This window comes from Triticum aestivum, chromosome 7D (assembly GCF_018294505.1).
Source record: "Triticum aestivum cultivar Chinese Spring chromosome 7D, IWGSC CS RefSeq v2.1, whole genome shotgun sequence".
Lineage (NCBI taxonomy): Eukaryota > Viridiplantae > Streptophyta > Magnoliopsida > Poales > Poaceae > Triticum > Triticum aestivum.
Window position 1 is genome coordinate 567,687,675 of NC_057814.1, and position 19,655 is coordinate 567,707,329.

Sequence of the window (19,655 nt, forward strand, 5' to 3'; positions counted from 1 at the left end):
ATTTCCTGGCGGGGGTTGCTGCTTTTACTTTTGACCTGCTTTGTAGGTCACAGGCCATGTCGGACTCTCCAGCCACTGAAAAATAAAATCAACGGCACAGACCAAACCATCGAAGCCATAAGAGCCATACACGCATTTTACTCTACTCCACACCGTGGCCGCTTTGACTGAGGAATACACGCACGTGTCTCTGGCGAGATGATATTTCTTGCGACCCGTCTCCGTTGTTCACCGCAAATTCGACTGCGCCCCCTGAGAATTTACTGCCAAACGGAAGGGCTCCGCCAACCACCATGTGGTTGATCATGGCCACCTTCGTGGCCCTTGCTTCGTGCGTCGCCCCTGCTCCTGGTGCAGCGGCGACAGTCTCGGCGCCGCGTCCGCTGCGTGGCAACCACACGCTGGTTTCGGCACAGGGCAAGTTCGAGCTCGGCCTGTTCAGCCCTGCCGGCAGCCTCGGCGACAGGTTCTACCTCGGGATCTGGTACAAGAACATCCCCGTCCAGACCGTTGTCTGGGTGGGCAACCGCGCGACTCCCCTCTCTGCCGTCGCCTCCGCCGAGCTCCGGGTGTCCGCCGCCGACGGCAACCTTGAGCTCGTCGGTCCCACCGGAGCCTCTGCCTTGCCGGTCGTCGTGTGGTCTTCGAACCTGTCTTCTTCGTCTATGTCTTCATCGCCCGGCAGGAACACAGCGGAGATCCGCGACAACGGCAACCTTGTCCTTGTTGACGGCGGCAACTCCTCCAACGTGTTGTGGCAGAGCTTCGACCATCCAGCGGACACGCTGGTGCCCGAAGCGTGGGTCGGGGAGAACAAGCTCACCGGCGAGTATCAGGCGCTGACGTCGTGGCGGAACGCTCAAGACCCCGCGCCGGGGATGTTCTACGACACGGTGGACCCCAACGGCACCAGCGAATTCTTCTTGATGTGGAACAAGTCCCGCACGTACTTTCGGAGCGGCATCTGGACGGGGCGCATCTTCGCAACCGCGACGGAGGCGACGAGGACCATGCTCTACAACACGACGTACGTCGAGACGCCGGCGTACCGGCGCCTCACCAACGTCGTCTACGACAACGCGACCATCACGCGCATCGTGCTCGATCTCACCGGCCAGGTGAAGGTGTACGTGTGGGTGCACGCGAGGCAGAGCTGGCAACCCTTCTGGACTGCACCCGCCGTGCAGTGCGACGTGTACGCGCTCTGCGGCGCGTTCGGCGTCTGCGATCAGAGGAGCCAGCTGCCATGCCGGTGCCCGCCCGGGTTCGCTCCGGTGTCGGAGGGGGACTGGGCGCTTAGCGATTGGAGCAGTGGCTGCCGACGGAGATCGCCGCTCATGTGCGCGCACAACAGATCCACGACAGACGGGTTCCTAGCGCTGACGGATGTGAAGCTCCCCGACGACTCACTCGCCGTGGCCACCGCCCAGAGCAAAGCACAGTGCGAATCGACTTGCCAAAGCAACTGCTCTTGCCAGGCCTACGCCTTCTCTGCCGGGGGCGGGGGATGTACTGTCTGGCACGGAGAGATCCGCAACCTTGAGCAGCTCTACGCTGATTCCGGCGTCTCTGGCTCAGAGCTCCATCTCCGGCTTTCAGAAGCAGGATTGCAAGATCTTGGCGTCTTCGGCACAGACGGGAAGAAACGGGGGAGAACATTATGGCTTGTTCTTGGCATCCCATTGGCTGGTGTTGCAGCATTCGGCGTGTCGGTAATACTGGCCTGGAGGATTCTCCTTGCTAGGAGAAGACGACTAGCAAACGAGAAGGGATCCTCCTTGGTCGTGTACAGTTATGGCGACCTCCGTGCCGCCACGAAGAACTTCTCGGAGTGGCTGGGCGGCGGCGGTTTTGGCTCGGTGTACCGCGGCGTCCTGAAGCAGCAGAAGAGAGACAACACAACCCAGCTCCAGGTGGCAGTCAAGAAGCTGGAGAGCCTTGGGCAGCAGGGCGACAAGCAGTTCCGGACAGAGGTGAGCACGTTGGGCTGCATCCAGCACGTGAACCTCGTCCGGCTCCTTGGGTTCTACTCGTCGGACGTCGAGAAGATGCTCGTGTACGAGTACATGCCTAGGGGCTCCCTCGACCGCTCCCTCTTTGGCGGGGGCGCAACCCTGACCTGGCCCGAACGGTACTGCATCATGGTTGGCGTGGCGAGAGGGTTGGCATACCTGCACCACGGTTGTCATGAGTGCATCATACACTGCGACATCAAGCCGGAGAACATCCTTTTGGACAATGACATGTCCCCGAGGATCGCCGACTTCGGGATGGCGAAGCTGGTGGGGAGGGACTTTAGCCGCGCGCTGACGACGATGCGGGGCACCATCGGGTACCTGGCGCCGGAGTGGATCTCCGGGCAGCCCATCAGCGCTAAGGCGGACGTGTACAGCTTCGGGATGGTGCTATTCGAGCTCATCTCGGGCCGACGAAACTCCGACGGATACAGCGAGGTGGAGGCGATAGGGAGCTGGAGCAGTGATTCGTGGACCTTCTTCCCCGTATGGGCTGCGGGGAAGGTGGTGGAAGGGGAGGTGGCCGCCGTGGCAGACCCGCGGCTGCGCGGCAACGTGAGGCCGGAGGAGGTGGAGCGGGCGTGCTGGGTGGCGTGTTGGTGCATCCAGGACCAGGAGGCGCAGCGGCCGACCATGGCGCAGGTTGTGCAGGCGCTGGAGGGCGCCGTTCAGGTCAACGCGCCGCCGGTGCCGCGGGCGCTGCAGCACCTCGTCACGCTGACGTAATCCACCAGGCGAGCCTGCGCCAATCTTCTTACACGCTGACCAAAATTACACATTCGGACTAGGTGTTCAAGTCATCGTTGCGTACTACTGTCAAAGCACGTGTGGCCTTTTCTTCTTCGAATCATTCAGGAGAGCTTCATGCATTAAAGAGAGAGGAACGGAAGCACGACCAGTTCAGCAGCTACAAGTCCAACAAATCAAAGCTACAAACCGGCTAAAACGACAAGACAAGACACAAAAGGTTAACATGATGACCATCACTAATAAGCTTCAAGGATAAGACGTCCTAAGCTTGGCATTTCCCATTCTTGATTTGATCAACGACACTTTGCAACGGCATGAAGCGACTGTTAAACACCCTTTCACTCCTCTCGCGCCAAATGCCCCAACTGATCAACATGGAAAAGTAGTATTGTGTGGCACGTATTTCTTTTCTTCTATGGCGAAAGATATTTTTGGGAGATCATGAGACCATTCTCAAGATGCTGAATATAGGTGGATGCATGGCTAAGTTCGCCCCCCACGTCACATCTATCGTTCACGTAGGAGTTGTTCAAACGTCCATTCAGATAGATTGAGAAGAAAGTGAATATAATGGACCAATAGTCACCGAAGATGACCGCATCCTTGATTTTTGTCATTCTAATTAGAAAAGTATAATTATGTTCATTAAGATTTATCAACATTGTCAAGAGTTCATCAAGATAATCTCTACCTTGTGTGGTGGGTGGTGATTTCAACCTTATTAGAAATAGCTCTGGAAAGAAAATCCCACTAAAACTGACCATTGGAGCTTTGTCTCCAATGCTTGTTCTGATAACTTGACGGATCACACCTTTGAGAAGTTGGATGGAGTTTCATTTTGCCCTGATCTGGAGGAACATTACCCCATGGCCTTTCATGAAGCTTTAGAAAGAGAAGTCTCTGATCACACTCCTTTATTGTTGGACACGGGCTCACATAATATATCTCAACCCATTTTTAGACTTGAAAAATCCTAGATGCTTAGAGATGGCTTTAAAGAATTTGTTACTAAGATCTGGACCAATAATTATGAGGGGTCTAATATAGAAAAATGGCAAAATAGATTAAGGGTTCTATGGAAGAAAATCAAAGGGTGGACCAAAAATGCTAATGCCTGGTATAGAAAATTTGAAAATGAGATTCTTGCAAAGTTATATGCTATTCACAAGATAGGACTGAACAAAAGAGAGCTTAGAGAACAACTAGGGATGATTCTGAAAAAGGAAGAGATGAAATGGCTCCAGAGAAATAATGATAAGAGATTAGAGAGGGGGGGGGGGGGGGTAATCACTTGGTACTATCATGATAGGCCAACGGGAATGGGAGGAAAAGGAAGAACATAATTGTTTCATTAGAGCAAGAAGATGGTGTTATTGAGGGAGAGGTTAATCTTTTAAAATATATCACTGATTTCTTTAAGAAATTGTTTGGACATGCTTATGAATCTACTATTTCTTACAAGAAGCTCAAAAGATATCTAGGAGGTTGGCTGAGATGTTGATTGAGCCCTTCTCTATGGAAGAGCTAAAATCTGTAGTTTTTCCTATGGAAAAAAATAAGATCCCTCGACCTCATGGACTCCATGTTGATTTTTATCAACACTTCTGGGAGGTTGTTAAGGGAGATTTGAAAGATCTATTAGATGATTTTCATAAGTAGTTTTTGGATATGGCTATATTAAATTACGGGATTATTACTTTGGTCCTGAAAACCAAAGATGCTAAGCCGATCCAAAAATTCAGATCCATCTGTCTACTGAATGTGAGCTTTAAAATCATTACTCCCTCTGATCCATATTAATTGCCGCTGATTTAGTACAATATCGATCGGAGGGAGTACTAAGTTTTGAGGAACAAACTTAGTAAGGTAGTGCCATCATATCATAGACCCAAACTTCCTTTGTTAAAGGTAGATATATCGTGGAAAGTGTTGTTGTTTTACATGAATCCTTGAATTCTATACATCATAAGAAGTTGAGTGCTTTGCTCTTTAAAGTTGACTTTGAAAAAGCTTATGATAAGATTAAATGGCCCTTTGTGTATCAAAGTTAATGATGTGATTGGTCCTTATTTTGAGACATATAAAGGATTGAGACAGGGGAATCCATTGTCTCGCGTGTTATTTTATTTAGCTGTGGATGCCTTCCCTATTATTTTAGAAAAAAACTACAATGAATGACTTTGTAAAAGGGGTGTCGAGTGAAAGTTTAAATAAAGGAGTTCGGATGCTCCAATATGTAGATGATACTATTTTCATGATACAACATGATGAAAGTGGTCCTAGAAATTTAAAATTTATATTATGTGCATGAGCAAATGTATGGACTTACGATAAGTTTTCACAAGAGAGAGATTTTCCTATTTGGGGATGTTGTTCATACGACCCACATATCCCAGGAGATTTTTTACTTGTGAACTGGGAGATGTGTCTTTAAAATATGTGGCGCTTCCTTCCTCTAATATCATAACTATAAATAAATAGTGGAAAATGGTTACTGAGAAAATTGAGAACATGTGTGCTTGTTAGCAAGGAAAATTACTGAATATTGCTGGTAGAGTGATTCTAGTACAATGTTGTTTCACCAATATTCCTTTGTTGCTGATGTCTTTATACCCCTTTCCTATTGAAATTAGGAAAAAACTAACTTCTTTAGAGCTAGACTAAAGCATCGGCCTTGTCAGGCCTGCCGTCGACACCCCCACGACGCCAGACAGCCCCCCCCCCCGCCCCGCGCGATTCCATCAACTCACGTCCGTCACCGAGACCCTCCCGCGCCACACCGCCGGGACTCACCGTCGTCGTCGCAGTGGATGTACACCGCTCCACTCCTTGCGTCCTCCGTCCAGCAACTGCTCCAAAACAATGCCCTCATGAGGGAGAGAGACATACATGATTGCCTCTAGGGCATATCTCCAACACCAGCCACTTGATCCTGAGCTAATCCTCATTGCTGGTGAGGGGAAGAGCCATGGCCGCCACCTCCTTTGCAATGGGGTCATCGCCACCTCCTCGCATCGCAAGCTCCATGAGATACGGGCGTCGAGCACAAGCTCAACTTCGTCCATACGAAGTCGCCCGACTGGCGCGTCGCGTAAGATCACGCGTCTCAAGGTTAGCACCATAACCATTCATTTATGTCGATGCCTCAAAATAGCACCCTTGCAACCTATATGACCCTAATGCCATATTACATGCTTTATTGGACAAGCGGAATGTTGAAGAGGAGCAACGGCAGCAGGCTGAGGCAAAGTGAAGAGATAATGAATGAGCAGAAACGAACGAAAGGTTCAAGATGTTGGAGCAAAAACTAGAGGTAGAACATTCTCTTAATTTGGCTCCGTTCATTATATAGCAATGAACAATACTCACATGACTCTACTCTTATCGGCCCTAATGCATTCTCAAGGCGGTGGAAATGATGTCCCTCCTCCTCCTCCTCAGCTTAATCCTATGGAAATGATGCCCCTCCTCCTCCTCAAGGCGGTGTATGAAGATGTGAACTTGTGTGTGATGTGCATGTGTTTTGCAATATGTGAACTTGCATGAATTAACCCTATGTATGAATATGTGAACTTCTGTGTGATGTGCTCAAGCATTTTTTTTGCTCTGTGAACTTGTATGAAACATTGGACTATGTGAACTAGTTTGAGTTGTGCTTATGTGAACTAGTTTGAATTATGTCGATGTGTGTGATGTGCTCAAGGAATTTCTAGGGAGCTAGGAGCTCCCACATTCATTTTATATGATAACATTTTATGCACTAAAGATATAGACAGAAAATGTATCTAGTTGTTTTCAATTGCAGGGATTAGGAAAGTAATAGATTCACAATAGGAGCAATGGGACATATTTCCGAGAGCAACAAGTGGAAAAACTCAATTTAACGACAGTGGCTCTCGGAGAAGGGGTCGTCTGAGCACTTTAACTACAAAAGTGGCATTCTTTTCCTAGGGACACTCTCAGAAAAAAAGCCACTCCAGTAGTGCCATTCTTTTCCAAGGGCGACGACACTCGGTAAAAGTACCGCTGACATGTGGGACACTGGGGCCCACATGTCAGGTCCAAACGCTCCAGTCAACGGTTGTATGCCGAGCGGCAGCTCTCGGTAAAGAAAGCGCGTCATATTATTATTTTTGATAATTTAACAAGTAATTTGAATGTTTCACTGATAACTGGGTCGAGTGGGTCCACATGTCAGGTTAGAATGTTTCTGTGATTACCAAGCGGTACCTCATGGTTCTCGGCATAGATAACAGAAACTGACGGAGCCGTCTGTTGCGAATGGGCATGCCATGTGGCTACTCTTTGTGTATGGTGCCTCGGCATCTGTGCTATTTGTCATCCGTAATCTGTTCGCTGTGATTCTGTGTTGGCAACATTAGGTAGTTGCCGTGAACCCATGATTGTCGAGTGTGGCTCTCGACATATGTACGTTCGCCGAGTGCCCGTGATTTGGCTCTCAGCGAAGAGCCAAACACCCGGCGTAACGAAAATTCCAGTAGTGACATGGTCTTTGTGTTTGCTTAAACATAAGATTATTGAAAAAAAGCAAATATTTTCAACGCGCACATGGTTTCAAATAGGACTACGCACCATTTGACACAACGGGTCATCTAGTAGTGAGAAAGAAAGTAGGCCACGCCTTAGAAAACTGACAGCGCTATGGAGCGGCATCCTGTCTTAAGCGGGCGGCTTCTCCCAAGGCTCAAGCTCAACATCAATATTGACTAAAACCCGTAGATTCAGCTATCGGGAGCGACAAGCCCGAAAAAAATTCCGAGCAAGAAGGCAGACAAGCGTGCCGTAGCTCTCGGGTAGGACTGACGTGCCTAATTCAGGTACAAGATATTGATGGCAAAAATTATGTCTTTTGTAACTACTAACCCGCAACTATGGTATTTTATGCAAAACTACATCATGATTGTGTCCTGCGAAAACATCCTTGTACATCTCTCCGACACGGTTTTTTTCTTCCCATAGCAATGCATGGGCACGTTTGCTAGTACTAGTATAGATCAGTATTAACTGGGATCATGCTTTCATTCTATACACATGTTTGTTAATAAGCAGAGGGAAAACCTTTCTATCTGTAGTCTGATACCAGGGCTATCATCAGACCTGTGGACTGCCATCAATTCTATTTTAATCTCCCGGTAATAGAGACGTCTTATCTGATTGCTTCCTACGCGGGAAAAAAATCATCCGATTAGCCAGTCGTCCGGTTGCACCATCGAAGCCGCCGAGAAGCTCTGCATCGAAGCACCGGTCCCTCTCTTCGGAGGCACAGCCGTTGCATCGGAGCACGGCTCCACTCTGCGGTGTCACGGCCGCTGCATCGCAGCTCCGACAGTGCCAACGGGCGATGCGTTGCAGCAGGGCAGCGGCCGGAAAGCTCTGCATTGGAGCACCGGTCCCTCTCTGTGGCGTCGAGGCCGCTGCATAGCAGTAGCAGCTCCAGCAGCGCCAACGAGCACTGCGTTGCAGCACCGACAGCCGCCGGCAGGTTCCTCTCTGCAGCGTCGTGACTGTTGCATTGCAGCGTCACGCCCCATAGCACCGGCGAGTGGTGCGTCGCATCACCGGCGGTCCTCGCCGGGTGCTGCATCGAAGCACCGTTGTTTATATGAAGCATCGTGAGCGCTACAACGCGGCGCCGATGTGTGTTGTATTGTGTAACACAACCGTGGGCTTTGCATCGTTGAGTGGAGTAGTGCAGACTTGGGCTACACCGCTCATGGAGGAAAAGAATATGAGAGGACCACGGACAGGTTAGAGAAGAAACGGAATCACGTCTTCTTTGGAAGTCAATTGCAGAAAACTACCACATTTGCGTCTAGCTTTGCAGAAAATCACCGGGTCGCTAAGCCGTTGCAAAAACACCACATTAGCACTAAATTTGTTGCAAAAAGAACTGATCACTCAATTTGCTTCATTTAATCGTGTTTCCGACAAATGGGGCCTGCTCGTCGGGAGCTTGGCAAAAATCACCACGTGTGCGTGTTGACTGAGTCGTCTTCCCTCTCCTCTCTTTCCCTTCTATCACACATTTTATCAAACATGTTGAGGGCATCTCCCGGCATCGCCATGGCATCAATGTGTGATAGAAGGGGAAGAGAAAAGAAGGAAGAAGACTCAGTCAATGCACACACGTGGCGATTTTTGCCAAGTCAGCTCCTGACGAGCGGGCCCCACTTGTCAGAAACGCGATTAAATGAAGCAAAGTGAGCGATCAATGCTTTTTGCAACAAGTTTACTGCTAATGTGGTGTTTTTTGCACCGGATTAGCGACTTGGTGGTTTTCTGCAAAGCTAGCCACAGATGTGGTAGTTTTCTACAATTGACTCCTTCTTTGGGGAAGAGAGAGGGGACAAGGATAAGGTTGGGACGGTGCGCGGGCCCATAGGACAGCGTGTCAAGCTTAAAGCCGGTTAACGTCGCACGCACTGGAAGCAAGCACCACATTCTCAGGCGGTTAGGCTCACTGAGCCCGGTTGTGTGGACCGGGGAGCGGACCAAACTAAGCCTAAGCGCAAGTGGAACCGAAAGATTTTCCCAGCTTCAGCTGTGCGCAGAAGTGTTATGATCCGGACCACTAAAAAATTTCAGCATGAAATATGAAATATGAAAGGAATCTTTTGGAATAGCATAGGTCTGACTGACTTGGCTAAACGAAGGTTTCTAGCGGATGCTTCTATTGAGCACAAGTTAGATTTTATTGCCCTCTTTCAGACGGGACTGGACAATTTTACTTTTCAGTTTCTTAGCACCTTATCGGGAGGAGTAGAATTTGATTGGCACTGCCTACCCCAAGAGGAAGATCCGGTGGGATTTTACTAGGGTTTAAATGCGACACGTTTGGAAGTTCGCAATGTTGTCATGGGAGATTTTGCGGTTAAGTTTCGGGTTAAGTCGAAGGTTGATGGCTTCCAATGGGCGCTAGTGGCAGTATATGGTGCTGCACAGCCTGAGCATAAACCAGAATTTTTGGCGGACTTAGTTCCTATTTGTGGAAGTGAGCAGCTCCCAATTCTGGTCGGGGCGATTTTAACATCATTCAAAGACGGGATGAAAAAACAATGATAACTTTGACGGCAGGTGGTCGTTCATGTTTAATACAATTATTGAAAGCCTGCATCTTAGAGAAATCGACCTTTCAGGTAGAAAATTTACTTGGGCCAACACGCTACCAAATGCAACATATGAGAAGTTGGATTGTGTCCTCACCAGCTTCGAATGGGAGCAGAAGTTTCCTCTGGTGACGGTCCAAGCATTGTCGCGCGCGATCTCCGACCATACCCCGTTGCTGGTTGACTCGGGGCAGGCAACTCATGTGGGAAATAAAAACATCTGCACTTTTGAATTAGCATGGTTTGAAAGAGAAGGTTTCTTGGATCTGATAGCACGCGAGTGGGCTAAAGATTCAGGAGGGAGATCGAGTGTAGAAAGATGGCAGAATAAGATTTGGCACTTACAACAATTCTTACGTGGTTGGGCCAAACATTTGAGCGGGATTTATAAGGTTGAAAAGGAAAGGCTCCTTGACCTTATTAATTCCTTCGAATTAAAAGCCGAGTCCGGTATCTTAGATTCCAGGGAGCTGGAAGCTAAGATGGAGGCGGAAATGCGACTGAAAGAACTGCTCCGAGAGGAGGAACTGAAGTGGGCGCTAAGAGCTAAAGTACGACAAGTCGTCCAAGGGGGCGATAATACTCAATTCTTTCATATGATTGCGAATGGCAAACATCGAAAGAAGAAAATCTTTCAGCTCGAACAAGATGAGGGGACGATTATAGGACTGGAGAACCTAAAACTTTACATAACGAATTATTACAAGCAGCTTTTTGGGGCTCCTGAGGATAACTTTGTAGCCCTAGATGAGTCTCGGGTTCAGGATATCCCTCAACTTTCAACGGATGAGAATGATATTTTAACCGCCCCATTTTCAGAGAAAGAGGTGTTTGAGGCAATATCGCAGATGAAGAATAATAAAGCTCCTGGGCCAGGTGATTTTCCGGCAGAGTTTTATAAAAATTGTTGGCACATCATTAAGGGTGATTTGCTTCCAATGTTCCATGATTTGTTTTCTGGACATTTGCAACTATTTCACCTAAACTTCAGAACGATTACGTTACTTCTGAAGAAAACAGAAGCGGTGTGAATTGAGCAGTTTAGACCGACATGTCTTCTTAATGTCAGCTTTAAAATCTTAACCAAGGTGAGAACTAATAGGCTTACGCAGATTGCACATTCTGTAGTGCAGCCATCTCAAACTGCTTTCATGCCGGACAGAAACATCCTAGAAGGGGTTGTGGTCCTACATGGAATGCTCCATGAAATCCACACAAAAAAACTAGATTGGGTGACTTTTAAGGTGGATTTTGAGAAAGCGTATGATAAGGTTAAATGGCCATTTCTCCAACAGGCTCTGCAGATGAAAGGATTTGATCAGTCCTGGAGAAAGCAAGTAGATTCTTTCATGCAAAAAGGGAATGTCGGAATCAAAGTGAATGATGACATAGGTCATTATTTCCAGACACAAGGGTCTGAGGCAAGGAGACCCGATGTCACTTATTTTGTTCAACATAGTAGTAGACATGTTGACGATACTAATAGGGAGAGCTAAGGAAAATTTTCAGGCAGGTGGGCTCGTTCCGCATTTAGTGGACGGAGGGGTGTCCATTTTATAGTACACTGATGATACTATCATCTTCATGGAGCATGATCTGGCAAAAGCAAGAAACATGAAGCTTGTCTTATGCTTATTCGAATAGTTGTCGGGGTTAAAGATTAATTTCCATAAAAGTGAATTGTTCTGCTTTGGAAAAGCTAAAGACGAACAAAAAGCTTACAAACAACTGTTCGGATGTGAATTAGGTTCTTTGCCTTTTACGTATTTGGGCATACCGATTCATCATCGTAAGCTGTCAAACAAAGAATGGAAGTGCATTGAGGATCGATTTGAAAAGAAACTAAGCTGCTGGAAGGGCAAGCTCATGTCATACGGAGGCCGACTAATTCTCATTAATTCGGTGCTCACGAGTATGCCAATGTTTCTCTTGTCCTTTTTCAAGGTACTAGTTGGAGTTCGGAAAAGACTGTACTTCTATCGATCGCGCTTCTTCTGGCAGAGCAATGAGTTAAAATGCAAGTACAGACTCGCGAAAGGGGGGCTTGGTATTGAAAATCTATAGGTGAAGAACAGATGTCTTCTCAGCAAGTGGCTGTATAAGCTATCTGTAAAGACCGATGCCACATGAGTCCAGATTCAGCGTAATAAGTACCTACACTCTAAGACCCTATCCCAGGTGATGGTCAGACCAACTGATTCACCGTTTTGGAAATGATTGATAAGAGTGAAATCAACCTTCTTCCAAAGGACAAAATTTATCGTTGGAAATGGTACTACCATGAGATTCTGGGAGGATACATGGTTAGGGGACACGCCTCTAGCTATCCAATATCCTTCTCTCTATAATATTGTTCAGCGTAGAGATGCTTATGTTGCAACAGTATTACAGTCCAATCCTCTCAATGTTCAATTCAGGAGGACTTTAGCGGGAAACCGTTGGGAAGCTTGGCTCCATCTTGTGAGAAGATTGATGGATGTTCAACTCTCTCAACAGCCAGACCAGTTGCACTAGAAACTAACCAAGAATGGAGTGTTTTCGGTAAAATTCATGTACTTGGATATTATCAACTCTGGCTCTATCCCGCGATCGATGCATATCTGGAAAGTCAAAGTGTCTTAAAAATTAAAGTGTTTATGTGGTTCATCCATAAACAAGTTATTCTTACCAAGGACAATTTGGCAAAACGAAACTGGAGAGGATCTCGAAAATGTAGCTTCTGTGATCATAATGAATCTAATCAAACACCTCTTCTTGATTGCCCAATGGCAAAAAATTTATGGCGGACAGTTCACATAGCATTTAACATTACTCCTATGACTAATATACACACGTTATTTGGGACGTGGCTTAATGGAGTAGAGTCAGCAATAGCGAAACATATCCGTGTAGGAGTATGTGCTTTATTTTGGGCAGTATGGACTGCAGGAACGATTTGGTTTTTAACGGAACAACACATATTCATTTCTTGCAGGTTATATTTCGGGCCACTACACTGCTCTGTATGTGGTCGCTACTCACTCCGATGGATGCCAGGGAGCGTATGGTTACTGGGTCTATCCGACTACACTGCTCTGTATGTGGTCGCTACTCACTCCGATGGATGCCAGGGAGCGTATAGTTACTGGGTCTATCTGGTGGGAGACGGTAGCACGGGCTATCTTCAACTGGTTTGAATGGCGGTCATGTAATAGGATAGATGTTTAGTTGCCTGTTTATTTTTATTCCGCCGGTTGTGGCTATCCCGTTCCATGTTTATCTCGCTCTTTGGGAGCCATTTTTTAACCTTTTTGAGACCTGAAAACTTTGTTGAACTTTTTTTTATCAATAAAATAACCGCATGCATCGTTCTGAAAAACCGCACGATTCAACTTGATCCGACGGCTCAGGACGCGGTTGACGCCAAGCAAAGATCTGTCGGTTCAAAACAATAGTTTTCCTGGAAAAAAATCTCGTCGGCTCAACCAACCATCAGCGCCCTCTGCAGTAACCCCCTCCCTAATAATTCGCCCGCAATCCCCTGATTTCGCATCCCCTTTCCCATCATTCCAAGATTCAATCGAGGAGAACCAGTCAGAGAGGTGAAGCAGGCGGAACGGTGTTATACCAGGCTAAGGCTATGGAGCTGCTGAGCTCGCCTTGTCCATGCATCTTCACGCAGGTAATTGTTTCCTCTTCCATCTCCTGGAAAGAGCAACAGATCGAGAGCAGCTACACATGCCTTCTCCTAATCCTTTCCTAGTTTTCTACCAAGGGAAACTGCTCCGATCACCATCCACAACACAAGCAGGTATGGGTTCTGCTCCATATATTCATGTATGATTTGGATGCTTCTTAGAGATGTGGCTGTTGTGAATTTTCTGGTTCATGAATTGCATATTCAAATTTTCTTGAGTCCTGACCATGCTTCAGTATGTCTGAATGATGTTTTTGTTATATGTCCATTTTTGCAGTAGGAAATTGTAGCTGGCACACATCAAGGATATTGTAATGATGTCTAGAGCACTGTGGCGGAGATGAGGCGCCACTCTTTGTCGAGCGGATTCCTTATTGGTGACAAACAAGAAAATATATGGATCTCTTCCATGACATTGATACGATGCTGCTAGATTAGAGTGAAAATAACGTTGCATGCCTTTTTCTTATTTTTTTGTTGCAAAAAGAATTGTCAGTGGCCATTTGCTCTTCTTTGCAGACTACTCCATAATTCCTTTGAAGCATATGTAATTGTAATCAGGTTACTATTCTTCCCCTTTTAAAGCAAACAAATTACTATTGTATTGGAAGCAATTCTCTAGTCGATGGAAACAAGAGAGAGATGCTTCTGAATTTCTTTTCTCTACGATGGAAGCAAACTACTATTTGATTAGGAATTTTCTAGTCGATGGAAACAAGAAGTGATGCTTTTGAAAAAGTTGGAATTATTTTTCTACTTCACAAAAGGAAACTGCTATTCAATTGGAAGAAATTCTCTAATCAATGGAAACAAGATGCAATGCTTTCAAGTTAAAATATCTGTCCTACATATTTTTGTACTAATCAAACAAATTTCATTCACTCTGGAAATAAAATCTCTAGATGGAAACAACTTTGCTTCCTTACATATGATTTCCTGCTTCGTTAGTACATGTAGCGCTACTAGTTGCTTCCTACCATGTACAGTAGAACGCCCGTGCGTTGCTACGGGCTACAATGCGTATAAATGATCAAACAAATAACTAAGGTTGTCTCCAAGGTCGAAGCTTATTTCTCCCTCGTACGTTCGAGCGTGTTCGAACATCAAATGGGTGCCCAGCAGGCTCCTCAGAATTCAATCGTCTGATACGTGGTTTGTCTGGTTTGCATGCTCTCCGCCTTCCTAGTTTAGGTCTAATCTTGCGTCCCCCACCTCTCTCTACCCCTCCTCCATGGCTTCCCATATTGTACATGTTGCTCATCTGTTGCTCATCTAGGCGTTTGGCCCCATCAGTGATAAAATTCAGGTGGGGAAAACTCCCCCCGTGAAAATTCAAAAAAGTCAACGGTCTAGACAGTCCGGGCACCCTGAAAGCCAGACCATGTGAGAGAGATATGTGATTGTCCGGACTATCCGCCATGTTATCTTCAACTGGCGGGCCCAACGCAAAAACCCCACCCCATGATGCATCCTTTCTTTCTCGTGGCGAACCCTCCCCTTCCCTCTCAGTTTCACGCCGTAGCAGGACATTTCTCGCTAGAGCCCTCTCCTTTAAAACCGGATGATGTCCACCTCACCTTCAACATGGCACCATCTCTTCTTCACACCGTACTTCCACCAGTGGCGATTCCACTAGGGAGGCTTCAATAGGCTTAAGCCTACCCTCCAAAATCCTATTTAATCTAAACATACCACTTGACAAGTATATTCTGGTGCTTTACATGCAACAATTGCAATGCATTTGCTAATTAGACTTAGGAAATTTGTGTTTTAAGCCTACCCTCCAATGTTCTGCTAGATTCGCCACTGACTTCCACACAGACCGCCAAGAAGGAGTCCCCCCGCCAACCGGCCCGCTTTCTGCCCTAATACCCTCCGCCCGTGTTTTGGGCTGATTCGCCACCGCCATCAAGGGGGAGGAGGAGTGCGTCGCCCGTGACACCCCCAAGCCAAGAATGTAGATCTGATGTCTGTTAAACTATTTCAACATTGTAATGTACTTATTAACTCTTAAAGAAATCAATGTATTTACCCTTCTATCCTAACAAAAAAATTGCACAGCTCGATGGAAAAAAAGAACCGCTCAACCATCTCTAATGAAATACAATTTTTTTATTTTCTAAAGTAGAGAAATTATTCTGCTCAAACGTAACTCAATAGACCAACCCCAACCCCATCCAGAGTTTATTTTAAGACGTAATTGAACAGACGTAACACACAACATGGGAGGTGAGCCCAAGGTTTCATCAGATCATAGAGGAAGCAATTTACTACATACTTTGAAGGATTCTTTCAGAATTCAGAATGGAACTCTTACTTTTTGTTATTTTACCTTTTTAAGTGTTATTTTCTGGAGCAGTTTTCCAGATGTTATCATGCATAAAATAGGTAGTTTTATTACTGTAGTTAGTATGCATCGGGGATTCAATATTTTTTGGTCAATCTTCTATTTATAGATGTTTCCTGTAATAACAAACAATGTCTTTCTGATAATAGAAATCAGAAGCTAGGTAGAATGGAATGATCAAATGTGCACTGACTTTTATTTGATGCTTCCTATAAGAAAAGATATTGCGTAATCATGTCGTAGCTATAAGCGCTGACATAGGACGTCATGCCGCGGCGGGGCTCCTCCCTGTTGACCAAGATCTCGAGCTGTTGGATAGTACTTCCGAGACATTTCACCTAGATGGTAGCAAGATTTCACATTCTGCATTTCGAGTCAGAAAACAAAACAACGATTGTTTCCATTTCCAGTTTGCAAGACACAAGTTATACATAACTTAATCAATACTTTGTTTTTCTCTCCCAGCAAGAACATGCATAAATGGGAAGAATATATCTCCCAGATTGCAAGGCACAGTCAATTAATCAAAATGGAATACAATTTATATTCAAAATGGAGTGGTCAAGAACACTCAATTCCATCTTAGTAAAAATATTCTACTGAAATCCCATTCACATCCATTGTTCCATGATGGACTTTACATATATTTGTTTGTAATGTCTCTGTACTCATAAAGACATTTCCTACAGAATTGGCATTAAAATTCCATTTAAAAAATAAAACGTGAAGACGAACCTTAAAGATCAGCGAAGTGCCATTGTCATCCCGGTGTTGTACAGGTATCGAGTATTCAATCCTTTTAATTTTTCCTTGACAACAAGAGATGTATACTTGAAGTGCCATTGTCAATGAAGCCACCCCTTAAATTTTTTCTTTGCAACAGGAGATGTACACCATCAGTTACCTACATGGAACATAAAGAATAACGAATACCACCTATGTAGGTTTATCCTTGTACTGCTGGAGACAGTCATAAGAGTTGCCCCAAAAATGACAAGAAAATAACAAATCAGATGCTTTGCTAGCTAGCCAATATGAACGATACACCTCTAAAATATTAATGATCACAATAAAATCTGACAGAAAATTTATTAAAAAGACACACCTGCCAAAGAAGCAACTCAACAAGAACATGTTTTTCTAGTAGATAAGTGCTACAATATACTACAATAACACACGGGTACATACATAAGTTTCACCTAAATCCATAAGAAGTCATATTGTATTCTCAGCAGGTAAGTGCTCACTCAAAAGAACCATGGACACAATGACCTACATACCTATAATTCCAGAACATCACAAATGAGACCTTCTATCTGCAACCATTCCACATAACTATGAATCAAATAAGAGTGTAGCTATATCCAGATGGAGTTTAAAGTTGGAAGGCGCTATAGGATGGGCCTTCACACTGGACCCACATGTTTGCAGGGTCAAGAATGTGCATGATGAACATCTCTGATGTAGGTGCTAAAGCATTCGAAATTTCAGACTAACAATGAACTGTGCAGTACATCACTTAGAAAAATATATATGATAAATCAGTGGATCGTGTCAAACTGCACAGAGATGGTAAAAATGGATAAAATGTGGATCCTTTTGGGTTTTGAAAGCTTACCAGGAGACGAACAGCCCCTTGACCGCATTTTACCATTTTTGTGTGCTCGAGGCACTGGAATATTGCTTGTTTGACAAACAGCACAACCATGTCATTGACAATCTTGAGAATAAATGTGCTGCTAATATTTCAATCAAACTATTTAGGGAAGACAACAGATTAGACACACAATTACAGTGAACATGGTAGATTAAACGCTAACCCATATTTTTTGCATTTCAAGGAGAAAACCCATCGGATTCTTGGCTTCGGGTATCTGATGGCTTCCCATAAATGTGTTTCGCGTCTGAGGAGTCAAAATTTTCAGATTCACAACCTCATCATCTTAGGAGAACACTATAGCGATTTACAGAGAATGTCAGTGCTTAGTTTTCAATAATTCAGTGAAAGTGAAGCAAAATTAAAGGTAGTACATGTTACATCATCATCTTCAGATGAATAATAGCAGATGAACATGCAAGTGTTTAAAAGGAACATGCGTATATGTCAGCATTGTGCATGCGTGCATGGGACTCCTTCAACGCCTTCAGACCAAACCTTTATAACCATAGACGGAAGACAAGAAAAAGATAGCTACATGTATGCATGGAGAGCGTCATAACTCCAATGGAGCAAATAAAATGGCAAACAAAGATGCATAGAGGCTTGAGTGGCAGATTACCTGATGCATGCAACAAGTTGGAATTGTTAGATTATAAAATTACGTGAGAAGCTGAGGATTTTGCTCCTGCAGCTTTTCTATACAGCATCGCCGGATAAAAAAATAGGACTTCCACAACTATGGTTATCTTAGGATTTCATATGCCAGCCGGCACAATGCAAACTTTGGTTCCATTTGGTTGAAGGAGGCAAGCACACAACCATAGATGTGTATGGCAGTAGAATTTTATCAAAATGCAATATATATTCACAGATCTAAGAGCAACTCTAGCAGAGCCCGCAAAAACTTGACCCGCAAAACGCATTTGCAGTTTCACGAAGATCACGTTTGCGGGTCGAAAACTAGCGCGCCAGAACAGATATTGTAAAACAAACTGCAAAACTGAAATAAAGAGCTCCTTTCTCCAGTCCGGCTGTTGACGCCCCTTCCTCCAGCCGGCCGCGCCCAACCTCGTCGGCCGCGCCCCGTCGCCCGTCAGCCGCGCCCCATCGTCCATCGGTCACGCCCCGTCCCTGCCGGTCGCGCCCCATCACCGTGCCGGTCGCGCCCAGCCTCGCCGGCCACGCCCCGTCGCCTCCGTCGTCCGTAGCCTTGCCGGCCACGCCCCGTCGCCTCCGTCGTCCCTAGCCTTGCCGGCCACGCCCCGTCGCCTCCGTCGTTCGCGCCTTGCTCTATTGCCAGGCGAGCTGTGCCCCTTTGCTTGCCGCGTCGGGAGGATTCCCGCGGCCATGCTGAGGTCATAGGAGGCCACGACGATGTCGAGGTCGTCCAATTCGAACCGGCGGCGAGCGATTGCGGCGTCTAGCGGCCTTTTCCGATGTGCGGTGATGAATTCCGGCGAGTTTAGGGCGGATTCTGGCAAACTCCGCGGCGGCGTGTTTGCTCCGACGAAGTTTGACCGGTATACGGGGGCCCCTAAATTCGGCCTTCCAACCTTTAAAGATAAGGGTTTCGGGTGTGCATTTGCTGTGGCCCTTAAAATTTTTACGGGTTGGACCACTTTTACGGTTTCTGTTCTGAACACTTTTTCGCCCAAAACTGTAAAACGCCAAAATTTTGCGGGTTTGACCACTTATGCGGGGTCTGCTAGAGATGCTCTGATGTGCTTGTGTCGTTGGTGGCCATTATCGTCATCTTGTGTGCACCAATTACAAATTACAATAGGAGTACTTGGCCTTCTGCCAGACCTCGAGTAGAAAGTGTGCCTAATTAGTTTTCTAAAAAAATCTGATCAAGACAACTAATTTTACTTTGCATCTACATGAAAAATACCTGGGTCGCCACCGGTGCTGGCCTAGGTCCCACCGCCGTTGCCCTCGATCTACAGTCATTGCCACCCAAAAGAGGTGAGAGATGGAGAGTACAGCATGCGGAGGATCTTCAATACCACGAGGATGCTAGCGGACGACGGAGGTCCAACGCGGATGGTGGCGCTTGGGCGTCAGGTGAGGAAAAAAGAGA

At 46.0% G+C, this 19,655-nt stretch overlaps 1 protein-coding gene across 1 annotated transcript; it reads left to right on the forward strand.

The window, feature by feature from the left end:
• Positions 1 to 293: 293 nt before the first annotated feature.
• Positions 294 to 3,091, forward strand: LOC123169754 (G-type lectin S-receptor-like serine/threonine-protein kinase At2g19130). The gene has a single exon (XM_044587622.1). It carries the CDS (start codon positions 294 to 296, stop codon positions 2,739 to 2,741), a length of 2,448 nt encoding a protein of 815 aa, XP_044443557.1. The 3' UTR covers positions 2,742 to 3,091.
• The last annotated feature ends 16,564 nt before the right edge of the window (positions 3,092 to 19,655 follow it).